At 39.5% G+C, this 16,242-nt stretch overlaps 1 protein-coding gene across 2 annotated transcripts in view; it reads right to left on the bottom strand.

The window, feature by feature from the left end:
* SAMSN1 (SAM domain, SH3 domain and nuclear localization signals 1) overlaps positions 1 to 16,242 on the bottom strand; it is a 72,334-nt gene that overhangs the window by 22,932 nt on the left and 33,160 nt on the right. The window contains exon 1 of one of the 2 annotated variants that reach the window (XM_014938296.1): positions 12,936 to 13,116. The exons of the other annotated variant lie outside the window; for it this stretch is intronic. Coding sequence (XP_014793782.1) covers positions 12,936 to 12,992 — 57 coding nt within the window. The 5' untranslated portion in view covers positions 12,993 to 13,116. Of the gene's footprint in view, positions 1 to 12,935; positions 13,117 to 16,242 lie in introns of those variants that run through there. 2 annotated transcript variants of the gene reach the window in all.

Genomic DNA, 16,242 nt, shown 5'->3' with positions numbered 1-16,242 from the left:
CCACACGAAACATGGCCTAAACCTTGTACTTCGCCAGTCAAAAGCAATAAAAAAGATACAGCTTGTTCTTGCTAACTCAAATAGGGCAATCTACCGAAATGGCATTTTTAACTGGCTTAAAAATGACTCTATAAAAGGCTGGTTGTTATCGTGGTCTGGTATTCAGTAACTGCATGGAGGTGGGGAGAGAGGGGAGCAAAGTGGCCTTTGAACAAAAGTGCTACCGTGAAGAATCAGAGCACACTAATTTTAATGGAGGAAAATGACTGGAAAACAAAAACTGTGAGAAATAATGAGTTAATCATACTTAACACTCCTCCAGGTCAACAAACTTTGCTCTCCAAAGTAAACACTGAGCGGCTGTTTTATCAGTACCACTATCTGGTACCAGCCTCGACTCCCAAGCCTGAACCGATGCTGACATACAGGACGTAGCTCCCGATAACCCAGTCCGCACGTCAGAGTTTCCACTAGAAACTCAGATCTTGAGTGTTTTCAAAGGGCAACTCACGCAAGGCAGGCACTGAGGCAGCTGAGAGCAAGGGGGAAGCTACTGTTCATGAAGTTAAATGAGGGCAAGGTGGTTTGCAAGGTCTGTAAGTCTTCCTCAGGAAGAGGCAAGCCACGCAGGAAGCCTGAGCAAAAAGGCAATTTCATCTGGCAAAAAATATGCTGTGTTGATTAAACAGGTTTATGAAGAACTGAATAAGGAAGAAATTTAAGAAACATTGACTTCAACACCAAGAAAGTTTCTTAAAACTGTGTGTGGCAAAATGTGCAAGGGGGGAGGGATCTGACTCCTTTTCCTTTAAATGCCCGTTAACCCTGAATTTTGAGCACCATCGTTCCTGCCCAGTTGCTGCAGAGCACTCTCAGCTCCCGGTGAGAAAAGTCACTCCAAGTGCTCTTCTAGCAGTCTGTCCAATTCTGGGAGTATGCACACAGGTATTTGCAATAATTATGTAATTAAGACTTTATTATTTATATGACATTTAATTAAAAGTGACTTTCAGTGGCACACAAAACCATGAAAAGAAAATGGCTTTAAAAGAAGGTTAAGGATGTGTGACAAACTCAGAGGAGCTATGAAAGTGACAGTTAAGGACTTGGCATGATGTGCACTTCTACCTCTCTGCTATCCTTTTTTACCCTTCATTTACACACGGGCAGAAACATTGAGGGACAAGCCTGGAAATCCACCCTCCACAGGAGCGTGACTGCAGTAAAGGGGAGCGCTGTCTGAGTAAAGACTGGTTAAACACCACGCAGGCTTTGATCTTTAATCCCTTAAATACCAACATCTCCTGAAACTTTCTCCTCTCTGAACCAGAGATGAATTGTCATATTTTAAAAATGAATCAACTTGCTTCGGTTTAAGTCCTATCCCTGCTTACTTACACAGCACCATTTCATTAATGCCGTGTGTGATCTAGGTCCTGACCTTGCAGCAGGGTTTGGCTGGATTTCTCGTGTGAGAGAAACTGCTCACGTGTGGGTGTTTGCAGAACAGGCTTTAAGTGAAGATGAAAATAAGGATGCCCAAAGATGAGCCAAGAAGCATGCAGCCCCAAAGGGCTCAGTTTTAAAGGCAGCCCCGTGCCTGTCCCGCACACACGGAGCAGGGTGGCTGGTGTGGTGTCCTCAAGCAGGGGGATCTCCTGCATGCGACTCCCGCCAATGCCCCCACGCCAGAGCAGAGGTGGTGATAAGGAGCCTACTGCCCTGTTATGCTATACATAGACCATGCACAGAACAGTGCTGGGAGACACAGCACGTCCAAGGGCTTTGCTGTTCCTTTCAGCAAGCCTGGGAAGCAGCTACAGCTGCCGACTGCAGCACGCTCGCCTGCCAGCCCTGCAGCAGCGCAGCGGGGGGTAGGCAGAGAGGACTCCTGCCTGGTGCGAGGGTGTTTTGATCAGAGCCTCTCTGGCTCAGCAGCCATACAAGATCCTTTACAGGGGATATTTCAATGGCAGAGAGCCTCCTTGCGTATCTTACTCTTCACTCATGCGTGACGTGGGAGCTGGTCCTGCTCCCAGGGAGTCACCGCCAATGAAAGGCAGCTTCTGCGTTCCTTGCTAGGGAGAAGTGCCTTTCCAGTGGAAGGTGTTCCTTCAAATAACCTTCCAGAGGGAAACAATATTAAAAAAACCCTCTAAGTCACAGTTAAATCTGACTGTCCCAAAAGGTCATTTGGCTTTTTGAAGAGTAAGCAAACTTCAGAAAACCCTTATATGAGTTTTACTGCCGTCCTGCAGTCTTAACCTTGACAACAGGTAATGACCAACAATAAGCTAATTCTAAGAAACTTAGGGGGGAGGGGAGGAGAAAGAGAGTTAGTTTTTATTACTTTTAAATGAGTGTTTGATACATCATGTTGGTTCCCCTGATTAATGTTCACAGCAAACTCAGCCATTGGAGTTGTAATGTTTCTGCAAGCTTCCCTACAGCAAAGCTTAGCCATTAATTCAGTGGCATATGTCAGCTCAGCAGAGCAAGGTCACTCTTCTCTTTCAAGGGGAACCTTTTTAGAAATAATAAAACTGACAGAAAGTTCTTTTTTGCATGCTTTATGTCACCTGAGGTTGAGTGCTGCAGTTAATATCACAGAGCTTATAAACATTCCCATCTTCAGCAGTCTCCAACCCCACTGGGCTCTTGGAACCTCAACTTTTTTTTTTTTTAAAGTAATATAGTGACAGCTTTATGTGGGGCAGATATACAGTATGCAATCCTAAATGAGTAAAAAATGAGTAAAAAATGAACAAATCTTTTCTTAGGGTTTTTAGAGCAGAAATTTTGGAAGGCACTAAGAGACTGCAGATACTGCAGTATGCATTTAGGGTGTTAGTGCTTAGAGAAAAGATGTAGGATTAGGGAGTTTGTCTCCATGGATGCTTGCACCTTTGGCTGAAAGGGAGGAAATTTTAAAATGCTACTGATCTACCTTGTTTTCATTTCACTATTATCTGGTACTATATGCTGGAAATCTGTACAGGCATGTGGTGTAAAGAGAACACAAAAGTAATTGATCTATTTATGGAATAATTTTGAACTTGTAAGTAATTAAGGATGTGTTAGTCATCTGTTATGATAACTAATTGCGACTGGAACTTATTTATCGGGATACAAATATTACAGAACATGATAAACAAACTAACTAGCTGAAGAATAAGATCCAAACAATAGGAGAGTTTTTTCCCCCTCATTATCTCCCTTCAGACATCCTGACTGCACTTGATTAATGAATCCATAGTGAGATTAGCTGAAATTGCTTTAATGGAGATGCACTACAGTAGAGAAGCAAAATTCAGTGCAGTATCTATCATCAGTCACTGTGAATTTTAGTGTTTCATGAAATCTATATGTCTCAAAATTCAGTGCAGTATCTATCATCAGTCAGTTAGTGTTTCATGAAATCTATATGTCCATTTATTTACATTATTTTTATCTTAGAAAACAACAACAACAACAACAAAGACTATACTCGTTACACTGGGTTAACTTTTGACTCCTTTAAAATGATGACCAGTGGCACTCTCTTTTTTCGCCTTTTACTGTGCCTTGCCAGAAGGCTGTGTTCCAGTGTTGGCTTATTGCCATCAGTGGGACAAAGTTATCCTTATTTTCCAGCTGAAGAAAGCACACATGGAACTTCATTGCAGACTTGCAGGTGTCGGTCTCTTTTCTCAAGTCACAGGCGACAGGACAAGAGTAAATGGCCTCAAGTTGCGCCAGGGGAGGTTCAGGCTGGATATTAGGAAAAATTTTTTCACCGAAAGGGTTATCAGCCATTGGAATGGGCTGCCCAGGGAGGTGGTTGAGGCACCATCCCTGGAGGTGTTCAAAAGACAGGTTGATGTAGTGCTGGGAGGTATGGTTTAGTGATGATGCTCCTTGTTTGTTGTGCGGGTGTCTATTTTTGTCAGTTAGGTTGACGGTTGGACAAGATGATCTTTAAGGTCCCTTCCAACCTAGAAGATTCTGTGATTATGTGAACATATGCCTGGGAATCAAAAAGATGCTCCTCAAAATTTTGAACTCATAAAGTAAATTCAATAAACTTTTGGTTTTCAACCAGTATGGAAAGTTGAAGAAGGTTTACAGCTGAGGGTTTCCTAGTGAGTTGGCACTGCATAAGAATACTTCTTAGTGCAGAAGTTATGATATGTCAAATTCTGGATTTTCTTAGTATCATAATTCTACCTCTGCAATCCAGGAAAAAAATTTAGTAATCTATTGACAAGATAGCATCCTGGTTCTGTGTAGGTCGATCTTACAACAGACAGGAACAGAATTGTAGAATCATAGAATAAGTACAACCAGCAGCTCACTGCGAGTACTGGGTACGGCAAATGGTACTAGTCTGGTATGAGCACATCGATTCCCCTCTCTCTATTCAGCTATCTCTGTGGCATGGGGTTATTGCTATCACAGCTCAATGGAAAACTACAGTTTTATCTCATAAAAACCAAGCGTACTGGATGTATGAAGTGTGTTTTCATTCTTACACACAACAAAATTGAGACTAAGCTTTTCACCCCTCCACTGCTTCAACAACCTCCATGAAAACCACACATAGTTGGGAGACACTCACCAATGAGATGATGCTACTGTGGCACAGACAGCAGTGAGGGCTTTGAGGTGTTATGTGAAACCCAAATTTGAGGTCAATCCTACTCAAATCGCGAAGAAGATAGTGCCACCTATGAGATTTGAAGCTTGCACGAACGAGTAGGATCATATCTGCTTTTCCCATTCCCTCAGATACTAACCAAACTCTATTTTACCCATCTAGACACAACTACCAAGAGGCCAATCAAATGAATATAAGCTCCATTATAGAGACAGGAAGGAAATAATGAAAACAGCCTGGTAGACAATATCAGAAGAGCCTTGTCCTGTACTTATGACTAGAGCTGACTGCCTGCTCTACGATCATCAGTCATTTCATGCAACCTCTACACAGACTCTGAGCTGCTCATCCATCAGTGAACCATGTCCCCTTTCAGCTCTGAGAAGCAGTTTTTGAACTTAACATCTGGCCTTAAAAGGGAGGCAGACAGACAAATGTATAGGAGAAAACCAGCACAACTGCAGCGAGTGAAAGCAATTCATGACTGGTAAAGCTCAGCATCCTCTTTGCACAAGTGAAGGCAGCAGAGAGTCAAACTGCATGAGCTCATTCAGCTGTCTCAGCCACTTTGTCATCTCATCTTCACACATCTGCTTTTGGCCGTGCTGTTGCTAAGTGAAGACGATTTCTTTATCTCATGGCTGCAGGCTGTTAGTGACAAAGCTCCATCTCTATCTCAAACATAATGGCAGAGGGAAGACATGAAACTGCACCATAGCTTTTCCATGCTTTATGGTTGAACAGCACTCCTATACTGCTTCTCTTCTCCCTGAAGAGAAATCCTGCAGAAAAACCTAAACCCAAGTACTCAAATATTGCAGTAGCCCCATATCTACCTTGCCTTGCAACTTACCTGAAAGAACAGCAAAACTACCACACCTTCTGAATGAGGTCAGCATGACCAAACAGAGGAATTACAACTTCCTATGGTTCCCAAGGAAGTAAGCATTCAGCATCCTATGGAAGTCAAGGACAGGAGCGTGAGGTTACTCGGTTGCTCTTGTGAAGACTATAAAAGAGATGGAGGCATAAAAGGGTAGGAAAGAGACTAAAAGTCCATCCAGGAGACATAATGGTGCAAAATATTAGGTGGATCTTTTTCCTGGAGAAAGCTTCTTGTCATCGTCAATGCTGGGTGCTGGTAGAGATGACAGTTTACTGTTGACATTCAGCTTATCAGAAAGATGCCAGTAGATGTTATCACTGGCAACTAAGCAGCCTGAAGGCTGTGTACAGGTAAAGTCATTATCCAGATTTCTGTGTGTCCATGGAATAAACCAAAGAAGCATGGGGGGAAAAGTGGCAGTATGGTGTATAATATGTATAGTCAAAGAAGCAGCTTCCCTGAAGTAGTTACAAATCTCCAGACTTTTCCCTAAGCTGGAATTTCAGTCTCAAGTTTGGGAAGAACGAAAAACGCTAAGAACATGCTCTTGGGTGTACTGTTAAGTGGAATAAGATATAAAAAGCTAGAAAAGTGAGAGCAAGCATTTATGCGGGAACGATTTCACTTGGGGGGAAAAAGTAGGTAACTATTCATCTTCCTGAGGAATATCAACACACGTGCACACAGGTGCCTTCATCTGGTGTACGAAACAAGATTTTCCATTAAGATGGTTTAAAGGACATATGACTTGATAAATATTTAGAGCATATATAATCTGTATCCTGGTGCCAAGCAACAGAATGTCTAGAGCAAAAACACTGATGTTGCTAATTTGTGGAAGAGAGTGTAATCATTTCTAAGATCTGAAGTAACTCTGCTGTCTCAGTTGCAAGCTTTCAGAAGATAAAGGTTAAAAGATATTGTGATTATAGAGGCCCAGGAGACTTATTATTTTCCTTCTCTGTGGTGGGTATTGCTAGAGGTTTCTGCCCACATCTCAAGAAGTTCAGTCTTCTAGCTAAGGTGTTTGTAGCAACCCACAAAGTGCCTATACCACCTGGCCAACTAGGGCCTTATAATTACTTCAGTCTGAGTTTAGCTATGACACAGATTACTAGAAGAGTATTGAAACCTACCAAAAACTGTAGCCCGCATCCTCTGTCTGTCCTGCCTGTACACAGTTACTGTTTTTTTCAGCAATGACAGATATCCTGGCCAATGTTTAATTTGGGGTATTTTGCATTTCCTAGAAACACAATATTGAAGTAAGTCAACTGCTCTATAAGGCTAATTAAAGAATTAGAGGGCAACTTATGCTGATTTATGTCACCTGGGTAGCTGTGCTACAGTATTTGTCAGAGACTACGATTATAGCTGATGTAGTTCTAAAAATGGCCACGGAAGGTGGTTCAGACATCTTGAAATGCTCTTGCTTGCGTAGGAAAACAAAGAACCAAACTGGGTTTGTTACTCTAAGCAAAATTAATATGAATGTGAAAATATTCCCTTAAGGAAAATCGCTCTCACTTGTTTTAAAATATTCTGCTATTTAGGACTTAAGCCTGGTTAATGAAGGAAAGCCAAGACAGGGAAGAAATAAGAAGTGACCTGAATTTTGCACAAAGTTGGTCAAAATTTAAAAGATGTTGTAATCAAGGGAACACACAAAAGAGGTCAGGACTGGAACAGGCCACACACGTAGTTTTTCCCTTTGGCACACAAGTTGTGTGAGCCCTCCATGAGCCTATGTGTTGATCTGGACACCAAAATGTGGAGTCTGGACATCCTTCTGTCAAGGGGCATGGGAGAGACATATGTTCTTTCCCCACAAAGACCCTGGACCCTTACTTTCTGGTGAGAAAATAAAGTTCCTCAAATATTAAGACCTTACTAGAAGAGATATGCTAACATATATGTTAAGACAAAAACTACTTTCTGAAACAGCTCTTGGAAAAAAAATAAGAAATCCTGATGATCAAAAGCAAAATGATGATATAAATGAAGAAAAAATAGGAGAGGTAAGAGGAGCAGTAATGATTGTTAAGCCTTCCACTCACACAAAAAAAATAACCCAAGGTTAACTCTAACCTTGTTCTAGTTTTTTATGAAGCCTGAGGGAGACAGGAAACACCTTCGGAAGTGTCACCTGCAATCCCTTTTTTACCCATCTACACACACATGGTTATTACAACTATCACTTTTTCTTTCTCTGAACCTTCCTTGATAAAGGCCCACAGGTATTTCCACTATAAACCAGGTTCTTAAAACTACTTCCCAGATGTTGTCATCCGTTTTTGCTTATTTAACAGAGTTCAAATGGATTTTGACAAACAGTCTTTCTTAAGAGACAATGCAGTAAAAGACCTTTAATGACAGAACTATGTGTCATCTTTGCCTATAAGCAAAAATTTGCACAGTGGGCAGTACGGTGAAAACAGCTTATCATCAACTCATCACCCCTCATCATCGTTAGAATGAAATGCAAATGGAAACGAACATCACTTCAGTCATGGTTGTGAAAATTAGCAACTGTGACATTAGCAGTGGCTCATTTATTATGCACTCAAAATTTCAGGGAGAAAGAAAAGAATATAAAATTTGCTATTTTCAGAAATCTACTAGTCTTTACCTTTGAAATAAAATTAAAGCCTTCAGCTTTCCCCACTCAGGGATAAATCCTAGTTAATATTCATTAACACTGAGCAATCTCTTCACTGTAGATCTTGTCCTCCAGAAGATCTAATTATGTCTTGAATTATTTTTGGTATTTAGGTTTGCTGTACCTATTTTCTATTTTCTTTTATTTAACAAGTATTCCCCATTGGAAAGTCACAAGCCTCAGTATAAGAAAAAAGCATCACCAAAAAACTTGCTTACAACATTTGTCTGCTCTACAGGCTCCAAACACTTAGGCAAGCAATAAACTTTACTCAGATGACAAATCCCATTGAAATCAATGGGATCTCAGCTAATTTATTCATTTAAGTGTTTTCAGAATCAAGATCAGGCTTTCTGTGAAGAATATATAAAAAGGGGAAATCCTGGCCTCGAGTCTATGGCAAAAAAGGGCATTGATTTCCATGGAGGCAGGGTTTCATTTAAAGCTTATAAAAAGTAAAATTATGGGTATGGAATAGAGCTAGGGAACAAAGTTTCACATTAAAATATTTCCTCGCATTGCATTTGCCACTATTTTCTCATAACCCTGAAAATAAATAATAGTTTATCACCTAAGTAACCGAATATTGATTTAATTAGAATCTTGGACATATTTTTCCCTAAACAAAATGTACAGGCGTTGACCCTGAATTGTCTTATATACCAGAAGTAATCTGAGTTCCAAGCACCAAGAGCACTTGGAAGCAGAATAAGGAAACAAAAACGTCTCAAACCTTTAGCATAAACATAGATCAACTGTCATGTAAAATAATGACACAAGACTTTCTTCAGTCAAGCCAGAAAAAATGGCACAAAGTCATCTTTGCTTCAGCTTGAAGTAAAGCCAAGAATCATCAGGCAGGTCTCAAGTTTGCTACTGTGTCTGTAGGAATTTGAAAGAAAGAGAGAAAGAAATAGGCTCTATCTAGCACGTTACATCCTGTGAAGTGGGCAAGACAACGTGGGAATGTTTTACAGATTATTTGCACCTTCCATTGACATTTGCAGCTGGTCAAATGTGTAAAACAGTGCAAAGTGAAATGTAGAATAGCTGTAAAAGGCTTTAGTGGTTTTTTTAGTTCTGTTGTGCCAGGGTATGGTGCTACCTGAAGTATATGAAATAGAGAGTAGGTCCTGCATTCCTGTATAATATCTTGGAATTTTTTTGGGGGGTCATCTTTCTAAACTTGTCTCATGCCACTCCCCAGATCCTCTGGCATCTGTAACATCACCATCTTAAGTCAACTGCTCTCCTCCTCCCCAGCTCTCTAAGGGGGGGTGGAACAGACTGCACAAACTCATACCTGAAAAAGCTAGTAAAAGCATCCTTCCCCTCGCTTGCTACAGTACTTTCCTGCTCTGCAACTAAAACTCCAGCTAATGCAGGAAACACCTGCTCTCCTTACAGTGAGCTGCTGGAGCTGGGCTGACTCCAGCCATCAGTATGACCACAAACCTCAGGGCTAGGTGCAAGACCTTGTTTGTTTGACCTCACTTGGCCACAAATAATATCGCAGCTCAGGGACAGCTACACCGTATGAACCAAGCCACGTCTTGTCTGACAGAAAATAAAGGGGGCAGGTGAGGGCTGAAAGGAAGCGCTGAGAGCGAGCTGCCTCGTGGTGGATGCCTGCAGGGGAGATGCACAGGCTCTGTTGTGATAGAAAGTCATTTAAGGTCCTGGATAGACAGGTTAGATTAGAGAGGCTTGAAATAGAGAGCTTAGCCCTTCAATTGGTTGAATTTCTTCAATATTAAGCAAGATATTTTAAAGGCTTAGGACTTTTCCTTTACAGTTTACTACCTGGGTCGTCAGCTGATGTACAAGGTCCCAATATACAGTTCCACAGCAGTACGTGTAGCTACAATGGTAAATACTGGCAAAGGATCAGAATCCTTCCAGTGTATCTTTTGAAAACATTTCTCATATTGTCTCCCTATTTTCTCTTGAATCACACCAGGTGTAGATGTTTTGTTGGGTTTTTTTTGCCTAGCAATAAATGCTTATTTATTTAGTTTACATACAAAGCATACAGCAGTTATATGCATATCCATGAATATGCAAAAGCAGCCAGATAGGCAAATAAGTTATTAGCATGACTGCAGCACTACAGAAAACCACAGTGTAAGTAAGCAAACTGCAACACTAGTATTTCATGGCAATGGACAAGTATCAACCCTTTCATATCAGAGACTGAGATGCTACTTTTTGTCTATGTAGCACCTAATGCATCTGTAGATGTCTCTTAAGCACCACAGTAATCATCTCAGTGGCCAGTCCGGCCCAAATCACGACACCAATAAAGTAATGCATTGCACATGGAGAACCAGCAGTTAGACACTGAAAATCTCTATTAGTCCTGCACTGGTCACTGACTTGCCCACCACAACTAGAGGCTTTATGCAGGGACAGCAAATTGCCCTGAGAAGGGTTTTAACACCAGCCTTGAACGGTATTCCTTTGTTTTTATCAAAAGGCATAACAGGATGCCTATATTTTTTACGTTAGTAATAAAAGCAAAAGGCTTAAAAAGAGGATCCTTGTGAAACACTTGAATTAATACACAGAATTTTATCCAATTGTGATACAGACAACTTGCTACTATGAGTAAGATCCAGTTACCTAAAAAGATCTTTTTGATGTCCTCTTTGCAGGCCTAAGGTAGCAAACTTGATTTTCACTTAAGACTCCAGACCCCCATGGCTTTCCCATGGCTCTCCCATGGCTCTTGTGTCAGCCCCATATGGAGATAGTGGGACATCTAAGCCACCTAAAGGCAAGGTGAAGTAGCCCAAGACAACCACTGTGGCAACGGCATCCTGCCCTACGCATATGAGGAGGTACCAAACGTTGTCTATGCAGAACAGGGGCAGCCAGGAAGCGATCTAGGGAAGTCACTTGTGAAATCCTGTAACTTCTGTCGGGAGGTAAGGACCTGTGCCCCATGTTACAAAATCCTTTATTAAGCAACTTCAGTATTTGCGTTGCTTCCGCGGGGCAGATTTCGAAACATGCTACAACAAGCTAAGATTTCTATGCCATGTGAAGTGGGACTGTCCCCTCCCATGTCCTTTTTGTGAATAGCACATTCAGCGAAAACATTCTTGTCATGGAAAGTTCCCACAATTCTGTGCAAAAGAGGGACTACCATAGGTGAAGTGTTTCAAAGCACGCCACTGAGGCAGAAAGACATCCTGAGCCACTTTACCAAGACCTTTCCATTTTTGTAAACATTTACAGTAAGACAAAGTCAGCACAGCAAAGTCAGCAGGTTTGACTCTCAGTCAAGTGGTTGGACTCTTTTTATCCGTGCTTTACACATACTGCGAATCAGATCCATGACCATGCTATATATGTATATTTTTTTGAGAAGCCAGGATAGCAGCATTTTAATAATGTGGAGTGCATTCATGAATGAATAATTAACTGGGGGGGAGGAGGAAATAATATCAGACCGTTTGTTAAGGAATGACTTATTCTGTAAGAAGAGAGCGACCAAAACTGGCTTTTCAAAATGTTTAACAAGCAGGAAAACAAAGCCCATCCACAGTTTCTTGTGGTCATTTCTTGCTTAACCTATAGTGTTATTAGATATTAATTATACTTCTTCCCGCCTTTAAAAAACAGTATGATGATTGAACAGAAAAAAATACATATCAACCAGTGATATACTTAAAAAAACATTAAAGTCTGTGAGAAAAAGGATTTAAAGTTGTTTCAAATCCATGGGAAAAAAAAATTAATTTAACTTAATTAATTTTAAAAAATAATTTAACATTTAATTAAATATTAACAAGTCACAGTCCAAAATTGCAAGTACAATACACAAAAGCCAATGTGTAAAACCAGAAGTAATTCCTGCTGGAATAGTGTCTGCAATAATATTTTAGGACCCAGCAGTCACAAAATGAAGTGTATTCCCAAACAATGAGAAGATGGGTCTGTAAACTAGGAGACATTGAGTTACTGAGAGCAGAGATATACTGAAAGGCTTTTCTAATCTCTTAGTTAAATTTTCAGCACTGGCAAATTGAAATTGAAATGGATACTGAATCGCTCAGGTCTAGTCTAGCCATTTCTCTTCAGACTTACAATCCACTTGCGAGGGTCATTTTGCACCCACTCCAGGGACAGAAAACAAATTTCTAGCATAGGACACATCCTTAAACATCTTGCAAAACTCTCACTTTCTTTCTTGCAATTCCAGATTGTGGAAAGTGTCCAGTATAGCATACCATTTTATTCAGGATATTTCTTTCAGGCTGAAAGTATAATCATTCCCAGAAAAGTGAAGATGACAAACACGGATTGCCAAGTACCCTCTCCTCCTTTGGTTATGATGAAGCAAAAGCAAATTTATTAAACTGAAGAACCAACTTAATAGCTTTTCTAATTTTTCAGATTCTCACACTCTTTTGTGGGACATCATCAGTTTATCATAGATCAAAAGGAGAGAGGGGATTTTTGTGAGCCTCTCTGTTAAAAGACTGATTTGGAGCATATAACAACAGAAAAAGTCAAGTAGCAGAATTCTTTAGCAAAGCTATAGCAGCTTGACAGTGATGATTCCTTGAATTGCATCATTACTTTTATAAAATGAGTATATACAAATAGATTCCTGAGATTATAACACTGAGGCACTTGTTAGCACATCAGGAAATCCTGAAGCTAGGATTTAAAAGGAAAACCTCTTTTAAAAGGTTTTTTAGAATTCCTGTTATTATTCATTGACAATAAAAATTAAACATTCTTACCTTCGGCTTTTGACTTTTCTCCTTATCAGACACATTAGATGGTTTTCTCTTCAACATTTTTAATTCAGGTTTATTCAACTGATGTGCAACTGCTACTAGCTTGTAACCAAACTAAGTCCAACAAAGTGTACTAGACAGGAATACACCACTTACGCATTTCCTTATTCTACCAGGATGTGACTTCACGCTGCTGCTTTGCGGCATGGGTGAGTGAGCTGAAATCTTCATGTGGGCAGAGAGGGAGGAAGGAGAGAAGGAAGGAAGTGACAGGGAAAAGAATGAGAGAGGTGCACTAAGGAGATGAGTTGAAAATGACCACAGGGTTTGGAGTGAGAAATGCTTTAAAATTTATCTGCGTCACCATCAGTCCTCACTAAGACTTTGGAAAACCTCAAGAAAATCATCCTGCTTTCCTCTCTCATTTTTCCCCATTGTGGCACTGACTGTACCCTTCATATCAACTTCTGCTGGGACTCAATGTGAAGAAAATAAGCTGCTATTCAGAGGACCAAGGGATATTATTGCCCAGCAGATTTGCACTGCACTGTGGTACATGGTCTAGCTAGTCCCTAACACCTCATTTTCTCTCTTAGCTCTACAGCAATGCAATAAAAGCAAAGAGATTAAAAGTCACTGTTTAGTAGAGAGGGGAAGTTTTCCAAAGCCATCTTTTTCTTTTGCATGATGGAATAAATTTTTGTGATTCATCACAGAATTTGAACACCCTGAAATAGCACTTTTCAGATCTCCATTGTCCTTGATTTGGTGACAAAGTCACAAGGAGAAGAAGCAAGACTAACAGAAGGCTTACAACAAAGAGACAGAGGAGAATGACAAAAGTCCTTTATAGTCCCTTTAAAAACAACCCAGAGGCTAAATGAAAGTGGAGGTATTAAGATAGCTTTGTATTTCTCCTTCATTTTGCTTGATATTATTTGCCAAAGTCAAACAAACAAAAGTCTTGAGTATCCTAAATAAAACTGATTTGTTGTGAATCATAGGCCACATAGCTTGAAACTATAAAAATTCCCAACTTTTTGCTGGAAGATGGAGACAAATTCTCAATTTTAAGCCCCCAACTTTTAGGCTACTCATAGAGCTTCAGCTAAATCTTAATTTAAAAATACTACAACCAAAACCCAGACGTTTTTCTAGGTAAGTTGCAAGAAAAAGGTTCAAGAGTAAGTGTCCAAAAAAAAAAACAACAAACAACTTGTAAAAATTAGTTAGTTTGTTTTTTTTCAAAATATTGATAACATTTTTAAAGTTATTTTTTTTTCTAGCAAATCTATTCTAAGCAACTTTACTCCTAAATTTTGCATAGATAAAAGCTCTTTTAAAAAGCAAGTCACTGTGGAGGTCTCTTGTACCAAATAAAAATTCAGAAATCCTTGTGAATCCAAATACTCAGTGCACACCCCTTTCTTTCTCTATGTCATCCTTTTAATATTAGATTTGGTTGAATTTTAATTTCAAGTAAAGCTAAAACAAGAAACCATCCAAACTGAAAACGAAAAGAACCGATGGCTGAAAACCAATGAGAAATGCACAGGTCTCATTTCTTAGAATTGCCTTCCGCCTTTCGCAGTCCCGTAAATGCTTCTGACCTTTTGAAGCATGCATGAGGAGATAAGCAGATAGGCTCTTCGCTGAATTGCTCTCTTCTTCCTCTGTCATGAATACTCCAGGGAGGGATAATACACTGCTCATCAGATGAATTCCCATTTCAGTTTGTTATTTGGGCTTCTATTTAAATGTTTAAGAAAAGTTTTGGAGGCCTTCTTGGACTGTGATCAACAGACAACTGAATGGACTGAGACTGACTGGTGAAAGAATAACTATTAGATGCTAATGGTATAATGAGGTTTTCCTTTCCTGACCTTCTAGGAACTGGGTGGGTAAGAAGGGGAGGAGGAACTGGAGTTAACGTGCTGAAATTCTGACAAATATAATGCAAGATTGTTTTCCAGGTTATTGGATTGCAGCTGAGTATGTGTTGAACCTCAACCCATTAACCAGGATGTTTCACTTCACATTTTAGTCTGAACTACACTAATTTAGAACAGAGTTAAATTTATTAGTGTTATTATTAATAATAACATATCAATCGGTATTCAGAATAATTGTTACTATTAAGAATCAGTAATTAATAAATAATAATAATAACAACAAACTCTGCTAAATATGCTTCCTTCCTATGTTTGATAACAACACCTAAAAACTCTGTTTAAATTTCTAACCATAACGAGGTTCTACCCTGGCTATTTAATCAACCTTAGTAATTCAGTAGGGCCATATGTTGTTATAAAAGCTGTGTGTATGTTTTATAGTAATTAAACCTGATTGTTTACACATAAGTACATTGCAGTATATTGTTTTTCTTTTTAATCTGATCCAAATATAAGTATTAAATCAGACTCTGCTAATCATTAGACTGTGATTTCCTGTCTCAGCCCCCTGCTAAAATCTTCGTGATTAGTAAAATGGGAACTCATCTGAAGAGTAATATATGAGCTTCCTTCCTGTAGAATATTTATTGTTAAACAGGAAGAAAGAGGCCATTTCAAGAGATATAGTACCCACCCATATCTATTTCCTTTCCTCATCCACATATCAGAAAAATTATAGCAGCTTGAAAGCTGACCTGATTATGTTCTTGCCCTTGGAAGGTTGACCCACACCAGTTTTAAAAAGTAACAAAGTGAAGAAAATGAAACATACCTAACATTAAGTTAGTTTAATTTAGTTAATCAATACATTTCAAAGGGGCCACTTTTGAATTAAAAATTAATAATAAGCTCAGCACTTATATCCTCTGTATTTGAGGCTAATTTTTCAAGGGGGAATGAATATCTATGTAAAATTAAAATAAAAATTCACATATTTAGTTTTCTATTGGACACAACTGCAGGTAACATTCCATTTCCTTGCTGGTCTTTGAACCTGATCCAAACCGTAGTGAAATCAATAAGAGTTTTTCAGGTGAATTTTATGGGGCTTGGATCAGAAATACCTAGGCAATGTCACTCTTCTCTCTGGAAAGTCCTATGGGGAAAAAAAGGCTATCTACTTAAAAATAATTAAGATGACCCCATGAGAATTATTCCTACTGTCATTATATTTATAAAAGGCAACATACATTATAACATTATTATCATTGCTCAGTTCTAATGAATGGACCATGATGAATGTTCCTGGATATTCGAGTGCTTTATGTGCCTCCCTCCCACATGATATCAAGAGCCACCCCAGTGCCATATCCCTTCAGTGGCTCCATCCAGATACCTTGCCCTGAAAGTAGAGATTA

This window comes from Calidris pugnax, unplaced genomic scaffold (assembly GCF_001431845.1).
Source record: "Calidris pugnax isolate Ruff unplaced genomic scaffold, ASM143184v1 scaffold25, whole genome shotgun sequence".
Lineage (NCBI taxonomy): Eukaryota > Metazoa > Chordata > Aves > Charadriiformes > Scolopacidae > Calidris > Calidris pugnax.
Note: the sequence above shows the minus strand (reverse complement) of the source record. Positions and strands in the feature narration are given on the sequence as shown.